The 12,379-nt window shown below is 40.3% G+C and overlaps 1 protein-coding gene across 5 annotated transcripts in view; it reads left to right on the top strand.

Annotated features, from left to right (window-relative positions):
• Positions 1-12,379, top strand: part of tbck (TBC1 domain containing kinase) — a 187,913-nt gene that overhangs the window by 68,561 nt on the left and 106,973 nt on the right. For all 5 annotated transcript variants that reach the window (XM_048541931.2, XM_048541957.2, XM_048541949.2 and 2 more), the window contains one exon: positions 4,993-5,078. In XM_048541931.2, the coding sequence (XP_048397888.1) occupies positions 4,993-5,078 (86 nt within the window). The remainder of the gene's footprint in view (positions 1-4,992; positions 5,079-12,379) is intronic.

Genomic DNA, 12,379 nt, shown 5'->3' with positions numbered 1-12,379 from the left:
GTGTTATAGATTGAAGAAATCCACTATTTCCTTGGAAGTGTTGTACATCACAATTGCTTTTCACTACACTACTTTTATTGCTCACCAATCTTCTGTCCAAATCCCCCACCATCTGATTTCTCTCTGGGGGGGCCTAGCTTTCTGATGGTAGTTACCCTTCAACAACTCCATTAAGAGGATATTATGTACCTATAGCTTGATTTTGTGTGTCATAAGATTTAAGCACATGAGCCTAGGACTCCCCTGATCTTACAGAAACGAACACCTTCAGCAGGCATCGCTGCAGGGTAACTGAATGAAGGTGGGAACCAATTATCCAAACATAGCATGTTCATTGATCTGGTTGTTACTGAGCCACCAAAAGAGCAAATTGTACTGCAAGTCATCAAGTCATCTTCATTAAAAAGGGCAATTTAAAATTGATACCCTCAGCTCCGAGTCTGCATCTTGGGTGGTCAGAGCACAAAGCAGCAATTATTTCAGGTACTGATCGCAAGCATTCATCCGTAATAGAATGTGGTAATCACTAGAAGTGAGCCAAATAACAGCTCCATTCTGTGTGAATTAGTTGTTTAATGCTCTTTAAACCAATACAGATTAGCAGAATTTAAGGGGATTGGTAGGGTGTGGGTGGGGGGCGTGGTGAAGTGTTGTGGGACCAAGTGATGAAGTCACTCTGCTTGTGGCTTCAGTCCAAACTGGCTTTTTCAGAGAATCCACAAAAATAAGAACTTTGCAGCAAGCCAATCCTTTTAGTTGGAGAAATGGTCTTTATTTATTTAGCATTCTTGCTGATTTAGTTGTCTTTATCACTGCCTGTGATCAGAATATGAACAGATTAAATTTGGGTGATTGAAGGATGGAGTTGTCGAAAAAATTAAAGTTTTCTCCAGTGGACATCAAGCAATTCTTGCACTGTCCAGTGTGTGGCACTGCGAACATGCAGCAGCTGTAGGGGCATGAAATAAAACCCTTCAGCTCTGAGCTCAGTCATGGAAATACACTATTGTATAGGATATAAGCCTATAACTTGATCCTTCTGGTTAAAGATCCTGTGCAGTTGATTTATATTTCACACATCTAATTTGCTTTTACTCGATTTAATTTGGACAATCTCCGCTTCTTTTTATTGCATAGTCCCAACACAAAACTGTAAACCTCAACTTTACACTACATTACACGCAGGTTCCCCTATGCTGTAGAAACCTTCCCAGGTTGCAACATCTAATTATGAAATAATAGGCAGGAGGTGGGAAGTCCATCAATGCCGCAGCTATTGAATCATAATTGATTGACTGGTATGAGTTTTATGTGGAGGTGAAATGGTGAGTTCTTGCTTTGACTGAAGACCTTTAGGAACTGGTTGAGTCTAATAAATCGTAGACGATTTGGAAAGAAGTTAAACTTTCATATCATGTGCATTGCTCACATCGTGTTTTGCTGGACTGTTTAACTATTGTCTAAGCATCCATGTTTATTCTACTTTGAATGATAATTTCTTGTTCAATTACACTCAATTTGCAATTTGAGCATTGTGTAGCCAATCACTTGGTATGAATTTCACTAAAATCAAGATGGCGTTTTCTCTGTGATGCTCTGTTTGAAGCTCATGAGTGCATTTAACAGTCAGTTATTAGTTTAGTCGCAACTTGATATGTATCAAATTTCGGGTCAAATCTTACCTTGCTGTCTGAATGGCTTACCACTCCTTGTATTAAATTTCCTGGAGTCAGTTATTTTCCATATTCTAAGAATAATGACAGACACTTTCAAGTTTCTGTTTCTATATGTGCTCCAGTGGGAAAGCTTTGATCTTAAATCTCACTTCCAGATCCCCAGTTCTTCAATCCCTTTCTCTCCTAACGTGAATTAGGAGGAACCTGTTTTGGAGGCGGCTGCTTCCTGGGATGGAGTCTTACTCCTCAGGAGCCCATAAAATAACTTGGATTTTCGTGTTTACCCTTCTGATGAAGCCCATTCAGAGATTGCATTTTATCTCCTTCAGTAGTGGAGCTGTACAAGCTCTATACAACTTTTATATGGCAATCCAAACTAGAAAGTGGACATAGTGATTTTTGTTGAAACAAAAACGGAGCAGTGTGGTGTTCGCTCGCTGTTTATACAAGAGCAAATAACTTATACTGAAACTCAAATTTGATACTTTGTTGAGATCAGCTGGCACCAAATTGTCTTTGAGGTGAAAAGAATAACAGCCCAGCAAAAGCTTTTAGATTTGGTTCTAAAGTAGCAGTTTGTCACAGAACTGAGAAGATGAGCGTGTGGACACTGAGACCTCCATAAGCCTGCAAGCAAGTTAATTCACAAACATCTCCACTGCCACTGACCAACCACCCCCCCCCCGCCTCCATAAAACATCATACTCAGTGCGTGAAGAAATAACATACAAGACTTGGCAAAGAAAGAAAACTTCCCAATCAGCTATTGAATTGAGCATTGCTTCAGTCAAAACAATGTGATAGCATCACCAAAAAGCAAAATAGTTTATGTATTAGGAGTTAATCCGTTTTACCACTTTTTAGCGGACATGTTTGTTAGAATAAATACATTTATTCACATCTATTAGACGGTACTCATACTCGGGCATTAACCACCCTATTGATTAAATTGGTCATATTTCATCCTTTTGACAATTTGTGAAATAGTGGAGTTTGACTACCACTGCACGCTTCCCCCATCAGGGTTGTGACAGTCGAGTAACTAATCGCTTGATGGAGGCCATTCAGCCAGCAAATGGCTGTTCTGCAGAATGCCTGCATCCTAATCTGTCCCAGATTCCTCTCTCAACCCCTATGCCCCTGGAAGATTATTTCCTCCCAAGTGTCTATCTAATTTCCTTCTGAAGTTGTTGAGTGTTTCTATTTCTACCACCCTTGTGGGCAGTGAGTTCCAGGCCATTGCCACTATGTGTTTAAGAAAAGTTCTTCCTCACATTCCATCTGCATCTCTTGCTTAAAATCTTAAAAATGTGTCCCCTTGTCCTTGGGCTATCAGCTGATGGGCGCAGTTTGTTCTTATTGAATATCCTGGGTGAGGACTCCAGTAACTTAGCTACTGGACTACTCAATGCCCTGGTTGCCAGGATGTTTGTTGGACTTGCATAAAAGAAACACTCTGGATCCAACCTATCGTGAAAGAATCGGTGTTTCTTTCAGTCAGTTTTGTCCTCCATGTCTGCAGTTTCTTCACATCATTGCAGAGATTATCCTGCAGAGATGTTTGTATCAGGAAAGGAATATTTGGCTCGTGCATTCTTTGTATAGCAAAAATGTTGATAAAGGCACATCTACAGTGAAGCATCAGATACAGCAAAATCTGATGAGATCAAAAGCAAAATGGTTCCCTACCAGCTTTGTGCCCGTATTGCACCAAGTGCATAGGAATGAACTGAGACGTTTAAAAATGTGATGTGTGAGATAATATATCACTAGGAATGTAGACCTAAGCTCTGACCCCCTGTACTTTTGCTATAACATTGTATTGTTTTTCTTTTTCAAAGCTTAAAACTATTTAAAACTTTCAGATTGTGCTTCAATACTGGTTAGTTGCATTACATTTCTTAATTATCTCAAACATTAATTTTTCTTTCGTATCCTTTCATTCCTTTTGAGGGTGGTCTTTAAAATTACACTTTTGACATTGTTTCACTAACTGAAAATTTTTCCCCAGGTATACAATTAAAATCTTTCACGCAATTATGAATGCTTCTGTGAAATTTCCTCTCCGCCATCTCCACTCAAATGAACTGCTTTTGTTCTTTGCTCCTAACGAAAGCTTTCAGTTTCCAATAAATTCTTTGTTCCCTTCCCATGGCATTGCCACCTTCTAAAAGCTTTAGCCTCACTACTTGAGAGTTCGTTCGAGTCCAGGAACATCAAGGTGCTGAGTCAGTGTACAAGAGGTTCCTTTAATATCAGCACTGCATTTTAAAAAACAAGATCTGGTGTTTGTCGAAATGTTTTAGCATTACTTTGAGTAAAGCTTCTCCATGTGACTGTTCGATATAATAGCATCAAATTCAGGATTATGTTAATTCCAGAATGCAAAGCAAATGCTTATATTTAACATTAACTAAAGGCATTAGCTAACGTGCCAGTCTCTTTGTGCTGGTTTCACCAATTTTCATCCATGACTTTGCAGCTTTATTTACCTCTTTTATGCAGTTTAGAAGCCAATTTTCTTTGCATTCACTTACTTTCAGCATTTGTATATATTTTCTGCTTTGCTCTAACACTTCTGGCTTTTCAATTTATTTATCTGTATTCCTGTTCAATCATTTATAATTTATTTCCTTTTTCCCTGTTCAAATTAATAGAACATAAGTTCAGAACAGTTGTTGCATAATGCTTGCAGAGAAATGCAGTTAGCAGTTTAATTTCAAATGCACTATTTGGGATCCACCATTGAGGCAAGGTATTAGTTTTCATTGCTTTCCCACTCCGCTTTTTCTATTTTGGAATGGTGAAGATTAGGTCGCTGAACGTTTTCAAGGTGAAGTTGAGATTTTTTTTGATCTACATCAAGGTTTGAGGTTATTGGGGCAGGATTATGGAACTGAGGCCACAGTAAGATCAGTCACAATATTATTGAATGGTGGAGCAGATTAGAGCAACCAAATGGCCTATTCCTCCTCCACCTCCGCTGCGCATTAAAAGCTTTTATTGTATAAAATTAAACTGTGTTGGTTAGTGATGCCTTTCCCCTAAGCTATTACAGGGGATCACTTTTTATGACATAAAACTGAGATATTAGCTCTTCAGGTTGTGACTATTGAGGCAAAGATCATTCCTAAATTAATCGCTTAAGATAGTCTTTGTGTAGATAGTCTGAAAACTGTGGCTGGGTGTGTCATTGCCTGTGCGTCAGTGAATAACTTCAGTAAGACTGATCATGAAGCAATCAGTATTATTTAAAGACAAGTGTTTGATTAATTTTTCTTTGTTTGATAATTAATAAAATTTCTCCTTGTTGCAGAGTATCTGACAGTGTTTTCCCAGATGATTGCTTTTCATGACCCAGAGTTGAGTAACCATCTCAATGAAATTGGCTTCATTCCAGATGTAAGTACTAAGGATCCTTGTAAATTTTTCTCCTGAATTTCAATGTCCTCTAATGTGGTTTTAACAAAAAAAAGTAGATCTCAGATTTGTGTTGGGGGTTGCAATGAGGGCACCACTTATAAGAAAAAAAATGTCAGCCTGCACTTGATAAAGTAATAACTGTCAAAATATTCTCCAGTTTTCCCTTGATGATAAATGAAACTAGGTTGGATAGTCAAATGTTAACGAGGGTGAATAAGAGTGCACGTCATGAAACTGCCACTTTGAAGGTCGAGTCTGAGAGACTCCTCCTTTTGGGTATCATTTGGTTCAGTACAAACATTGTTGTTATGCCAGCGGATCACAGATAGAAAGAAGTTATATTTGTACAGCACGCTATCAATACTTACAAGCCAATTGATTACTTTCTGAATTATGGTTGCTGTTACTTTAGTGGGTAAATGTGCCAGCCACTGTACACCCTGATCACAAATGCTGGAAATCAGTGGTCAAGCAGCATGTGTGGAGAAAGACAGCAAGCTAACACTTCAAGTCTAGATGATACTTCTTCAGAGCTGATATGAGTACGTTTTTTTGTTTACAGTACAGATTCCAGCATCTGCAGTAATTTGCTTAGACACCCAGATCAGTTCCCCAAACAGCAAAATTAAGTAATGATCCATTAGTCTCTTTTTAGGATAATGATGGTTGGTAGAGAATTGTAGCTATAAATCCCTGATAGTCTCAGCTTATGTTTGCCGGAGTGGAAATAGAAGGGGCCTCAGTTTGCCATCTTTCAGATGAGATGTTATTCTTGATACTGCAATGTTGCTGCAGTGCAGCGCTGAGGTACTGGCCCAGGTTATATGCTGCTGTCACTGAGCTCTGAACCTTATGATTTGGAGACCAAAAGTGGTGGGGACATGCCTTGTGAGAAAGGTAAAGTCTGAGGAATGTCAACCCAAATCATTGCCATGCAACTCTCATCAATCTTCTCAGAGACAAAAGACACTGGGGAAAGCCATGTAATCAGGAATTGACAGAAGTGTCGACCTTAACATACTTTCACTACTGTGAAGCATGAATGTAACTTCAATGATAGTAATATCTATTACACTTTCCATTGTCTGTTTTTAATAGTTTGGTTGCAAATTTGTAAATATAAAACATTTTGGTGACAGTGATCACAATTCTGTTATGTTTACTTTTGTGATGGAAAGGGATAGGTGTATACCGCTGGGCAAGAGTTATAGCTGGGGGAAAGGCAATTACAATCAGATTAGGCAAGATTTAGGGAGCATAGAATGGGGAAGGAAACTGCAGGGGATGGGCACATTAGAAATGTGGAGCTTATTCAAGGAAAAGCTCCTGTGTGTGTCCTAGATAAGTATGTACCTGTCAGGCAGGGAGGAAGCTGTAGAGTGCGGGAGCCGTGGTTTACAAAGGAGGTGGTATCTCTGGTCAAGAGGAAGAAAAAGGCTTATGTTAGGATGAGATGTGAAAGCTCAGTCAGGGCACTTGAGGGCTACGAGGTAGCCAGGAAAGACCTAAAGAGAGAGCTCAGAAGAGCCAGGAGGAGACATGAGAAGTTGTTGGCAGATAGGATCAGGGTAAACCCTAAGGCTTTCTACAGGTATTTAAGGAATAAAAGAATGACAAAAGTAAGATTAGGCTCAATCAAGGATAGTAGTGGTAAGTTGTGTGTGGAGTCAGATGAGATAGGGGAAGCGCTAAATGAATATTTTTCAACAGTATTCACTCCAGAAAGCGACAATGTTGTCGAGGAGAATACTGAGATACAGGCTACTAGACTAGGTGGGATTGAGGTTCACGAGGAAGAGGTATTAGAAATCCTTCAGAGGGTGAAGATAGACAAGTTCCCTAGGCAGGATGGGATTTATCCTCGGATCCTCTGGGAAGCCAGGGAGGAGATTGCTGAGCCATTGGCATTGATCTTTAACTCGACATTGTCCACAGGAATAGTGCCAGATGACTGGAGGATAGCAAATGTGGTTCCCCTGTTCAAGAAGGGGAGTAGAGACATCCCTGGTAATTATAGACCAGTGAGCCTTACCTCAGTTGTTGGTAAAGTGTTGGAAAAGGTTATAAAAGAGATAAGATTTATAATCACCTAGAAAAGAATAAATTGATTAGGGATAGTCAGCACGGTTTTGTGAAGGGAAGGTCGTGCCTCACAAACCTTTATTGAGTTCTTTGAGAAGGTGACCAAACAGGTAGATGAGAGTAAACCGGTTGATGTGGTGTATATGGATTTCAGCAAGGCGTTCGATAAGGTTCCCCACAGTAGGTTATTGTACAAAATGCGGAAGAATGGAATTGTGGGAAATATAGCAGTTTGGATCAGAAATTGGCTTGCTGAAAGAAGACAGAGGGTGGTAGTTGATGGGAAATGTTCATCCTGGAGACCAGTTACTAGTGGTGTACCGCAAGTGTCGGTGTTGGGTCCGCTGCCGTTTGTCATTTTTATAAATGACCTGGATGAGGGCGTAGAAGGATGGGTTAGTAAATTTGCAGACGACACTAAGGTCGGTGGAGTTGTGGATAGTGACAAAGGATGCTGTGGGTTGCAGAGAGACGTAGATAAGCTGCAGAGCTGGGCTGAGAGGTGGCAAATGGAGTTTAATGCAGACAAGTGTGAGGTGATGCACTTTGGTAGGAGTAACCGGAAGGCAAAGTACAGGGCTAATGGTAAGATTCTTAGTAGTATAGATGAGCAGAGAGATCGCGGTGTCCATGTACACAGATCCTTGAAAGTTGTCACCCAGGTTGACGGGGCTGTTAAGAAGGCATACAGTGTTTTAGCTTTTATTAATAGAGGGATTGAGTTCCAGAGCCAAGAGGTTATGGTGAAGCTGTATAAAACTCTGTTGCGGCCGCACTTGGAGTATTGTGTACAGTTCTGGTCACCGCGTTATAAGAAGGATGTGAAAGCTTTGGAAAGGGTACAAAGGAGATTTACTAGGATGTTGCCTGGTATAGAGGGAAGGTCTTATGAGGAAAGGCTGAGGGACTTGAGGCTGTTTTCATTAGAGAGATGAAGGTTGAGAGGTGACTTAAGTGAAACATATAAAATAATCAGAGGGTTGGGTAGTTGGATAGGGAGAGCCTTTTTCCTAGGATGGTGACGGCGAGCATGAGGGGGCATAGCTTTAAATTGAGGGGTGAAAGATATAGGACAGATATCAGAGGTAGTTTCTTTACTCGGAGAGTAGTAAGGGAATGGAACGCTTTGTCTGCAACGTTAGTAGATTTGTCAACTTTAGGTACATTTAAGTCGTCATTGGACAAGCATATGGACGTACATGGAATAGTGTAGGTGGGCTTGAGATCGGTATGACAGGTCGGCACAACATAGAGGGCCGAAGGGCCTGTACTGTGCTGTAATGTTCTATAACGTTTAAATTTCAATACCTTTTCAGCTTCTGTGTCATTTAAAATGGAGATACTAATTAATTATTTCAATTAATTTCTTAGCAGCACAGGTAAATGTCAGAATTTATCCTATAATCCCATTGTTCCCAATGCACTTCACAGTTTTGAGAAAACCCCACAATACTATTCAAAGTTTAAAAAAGCTTCATGTCTGAGACAACATTCCTATCTCCAAGTTAAATCAGAAGAGATCAACTAACAGTTCATGTTGTAGCTTACTTGATGTGCTTACAACAAGTTTCAGAATTGTGTATGGTTGCAATATTTGCACATTTTGGTCATGACACACAGGCAATGCCTTACCTGAGTAGCATGATTCAGAGGCTAGCATAAACTTAAACATTTTGCCTTTTCTGGGCATCTGTCCCGTTTAGTATGTTCCCACTACCTGTGATCCCTGATTTTAAAACATCTTGCTATTTGCATTGAAAGCCAATAGCTGGTGCTGTCAAACAGCACTGAAATACAAGTTCTTGTTTGTTCAAACTAGAACAATTCATTTCCTTTCATGTGCTGATTCTCCTGCCCCTTACAACCTGCCGCCTTCAAAAACCAAAAACTTCTCTGTTACAATTTATTTCAATGCTTGATGCTGATGTGAACATTTGGATGTGGACAAGTTTAGGCTTGGTATAAAACTGTATGTTGTTGAACAATTTGTGTGCTTTCCATCTGTATTCTTGAGAAAGTACCCCCAAGTTCCTTGGAGAGGGCTACCTCAGCAAGGAGTCACTAATTGGTGAAGGAGTGGATAGGATCAATGCTGAGGGCTGAAGTGTCAATCTTGGTTCCATGACAGCAGCCTTGTCTCCAAGTGTGTCTAAGGTATGTTCCAGAGACTCGAGTGCATAAATCTGGTTACCACACCAGTCACTGTCAGTTGCTGATACTATTTGAGTAAGATCATAGAATCCCTACAGTGTGGAAGCAGGCTATTTGGCCCATCCAGCCCTCACTGACTCTCCGAAAAGCATCCCACCCAAACCCATATCCTTGCCTGTAACCCTGCATTTCCCATAGCTAATCCATCCCTGGACACTATAGGCAATTTAGCATGGCCAATCCATCTAACCTGCACATGTTTGGACTGAGAGGAAACTGGAGCATCTGAAAGAAACACATAGAGACACAGGGAGAATGTGCATACTTCACATAGACAGTCGTCCGAGGCTGGAATTGAACCTGTCTCCCTGGCCCCATTAGGTAGCAGTGCTAACCACTGTTCTGCCCAGATATTCAACTGAAATCCAATCTTCAATGTCAGATGGATGTAAAAGATTCAAAGCTGTATTTATCCTTCAACCAATATCACTCAAGCAGATTAAATGGTCATTAACGTGTGGATATATGTAAATTGGCTGTGATGTTTTTTACAGTTCAACAATAACGACAATTCAAAAGTATGTTGTCTGTTAGTAAAGCACTTTGGGATATCCTCAGGTTCTGAAAATACTTACTTCTGTCTTAATCATGAAATGACAGAACAGTGCAGCACAGAAGGAGACCATTCAGCCCATCAGATCTGCACTAGTTCTTTTGAGAAGCAGTGCAAGTTGTCCTCAATCCCCACTCTTTCCACATATGTCCCTGTAGTTTTCTTCCCCACAAATAGTCATCAAATTGCCATGTAAATAAAAACTGCTATTAAATCTACATTCCACCGGCCTAAATCTCAAATTGCCTCAGGATATTCCATTCAATATGGTTGACTGAAGCAATCTATCCTGGATTTCATTGCAAGTTTTTTGTGACTACAGTCTAATCTGAGTTAATTCATGAGGGTACAGCTTCTGTGTTGTTTGGTCTAAATTTTTGGTCCAAAAAACATTAGGTGAGAAAAGGGGATGAGCTCATGATTTTAAAGCAATTTAAAAACTAACAGCTTTGATAAGTATAAACTAAACAAGCAGACAGGACACATGGTCTACAACATGTGAGAACAGTTTGATGGCCCCAGTTTAGGTTCGGGAGAGAGGTGTGTGCTGGTGACAGTAATGAACCTGATCTCCGTGGTTTGCAATGTCACTCTCCACTGAGCAGTTTCCTGGCCCTGGTTTGGATACATCGGTGGAACAAGCCACTATGTTTAGCTGGAGCTGGCAGTCCCCTCTATCATCAGCCTCCCAAAGCCGGCCAAAGTATTAATTTCAGACTGAAGCCAGCATAGATCAGATCGAAGAACTGTTAGATGTCTGACGTGGTGTTTGTGTTCCTCTGCCAGAAGTTGCTTAGCCTTTGCTCACTTTGTTTACATATTTCATGTCACATCACGACGCATGTCATCAGGGTTACGAGTCGTCTAGGCCTGTGGGAAAGTCGTGACCTGAGCAGAAGTTAGTCATAAATTCATACAAACAAATTTGGAGCAAGCGTGGGCCATTTGGCCCCTTGAACCTGTCCTGTGTTTACCAGCTTGGAAGCTGCATTCGAAGCTTCGAGGGAACCAAAGTACACCCCACTGCCAATAATTTGCCCAGCTCTTTAAAATTTCCAGTGGCTAAGTCTAAAGCACACCATGAGAGATTGGAGCCCAAAATGGAACCAGGTTCCCAAGCCACAGTTGGAAACCCAACTTTGGATTCATGCCAATAAGTTCTTAAACTTCAGATAACTTGTTGCCCCATCAGAGTTAACGTTTCTGGTCTGGTGACCCTTCCCCCAGACCTGAAATATTAACTCTGATTTTTTTTACCTCACGGATGCTGCCAGACCTGCTGAGCTTTTCCAGCAACTTCTATTTTTGTTCCTGATTTTCAGCATGCGCAGTTCTTTCAGTTTTTATTCAAGAGGTTGGTCTTTTCCAGTATTGTTGCACAAAGCTAAGGAATTAAGTGCAACTCCAAGAGACTGAAGTGCATCTCGGAAACAGAATTAAATTGAAATTTGTCTCATAATGATAAAATGAGCTCAGGAATGGAAGGAAATGTTTGTGGGTAAACTCAAAATAATGATAAACTGGATTGGACTAGAGAACTTGTGTCCTTTTGTGTAGCTGTTGCAATTTTGAACAAAATGAATAGGATCAGTGTTATCTTTCATCAGCTTTTATAGCTGTATTTGTAATTTTTATTATGTTGTAACTAAGTTATTTGAAAGATCTTGATTTCCTGAAAGAGTAACAAAGGCAATTTCAACATCAAGCAGTTTCAAGTTCTAAGCATAAATTCAGCCTGACTATATTGACTGGAGGGGAAAAAACATGTTGAAAGTGGCTATGAGGCACTTATTTGATTGCAGAAAAACATGTGAAATGTAAAGCTCTCTGATGAAGGGTCTAGGCCCGAAACGTCAGCTTTTGTGCTCCTGAGATGCTGCTTGGCCTGCTGTGTTCATCCAGCCTCACATTTTATTATCGTGGAATTCTCCAGCATCTGCAGTTCCCATTATCTCTGAAATGTAAAGGGTTTGTTTCTATACTGGACAGCAATACGACTCTATCAGCTTGTGCACTTGTGTGAAAATCTTGTGTTCTCTTTATAGTTGATGTATTTTGAGTGGTGGCTGGCCGTTGGATCAAGTGTAAGGAAGTAACTAAGGTCATGGGAGGCTTTTTATTTGAGCGAGAAACCTAGGTTTGTGGAGAAAGAAGTAAACAATCTGGAATTTGAAAATGAGGCAGGAGATGTTTGAAGGAAGAGTAGGTACCAGAGGTGTAGGGAGAGAGTCCTCTGTAAGAATCGTTAATGAATGTAATTCCACCATCGTGATAGTCTGAACTTGAAAAGTGGTGGAATGTTTTGTTCAGCACGGAGCTCAATATGTCATAAGAATTTAACATTGTGAGAAGTGAAAAAGCACTGCAGGTATAATAAAGGCTGACTCCAAGAGCATGTCTAAATAAAATTATTCCAATATAATAACTGCATAGG

Source organism: Stegostoma tigrinum, chromosome 1 (assembly GCF_030684315.1).
Source record: "Stegostoma tigrinum isolate sSteTig4 chromosome 1, sSteTig4.hap1, whole genome shotgun sequence".
In the NCBI taxonomy this organism is placed as follows: domain Eukaryota; kingdom Metazoa; phylum Chordata; class Chondrichthyes; order Orectolobiformes; family Stegostomatidae; genus Stegostoma; species Stegostoma tigrinum.
Note: the sequence above shows the minus strand (reverse complement) of the source record. Positions and strands in the feature narration are given on the sequence as shown.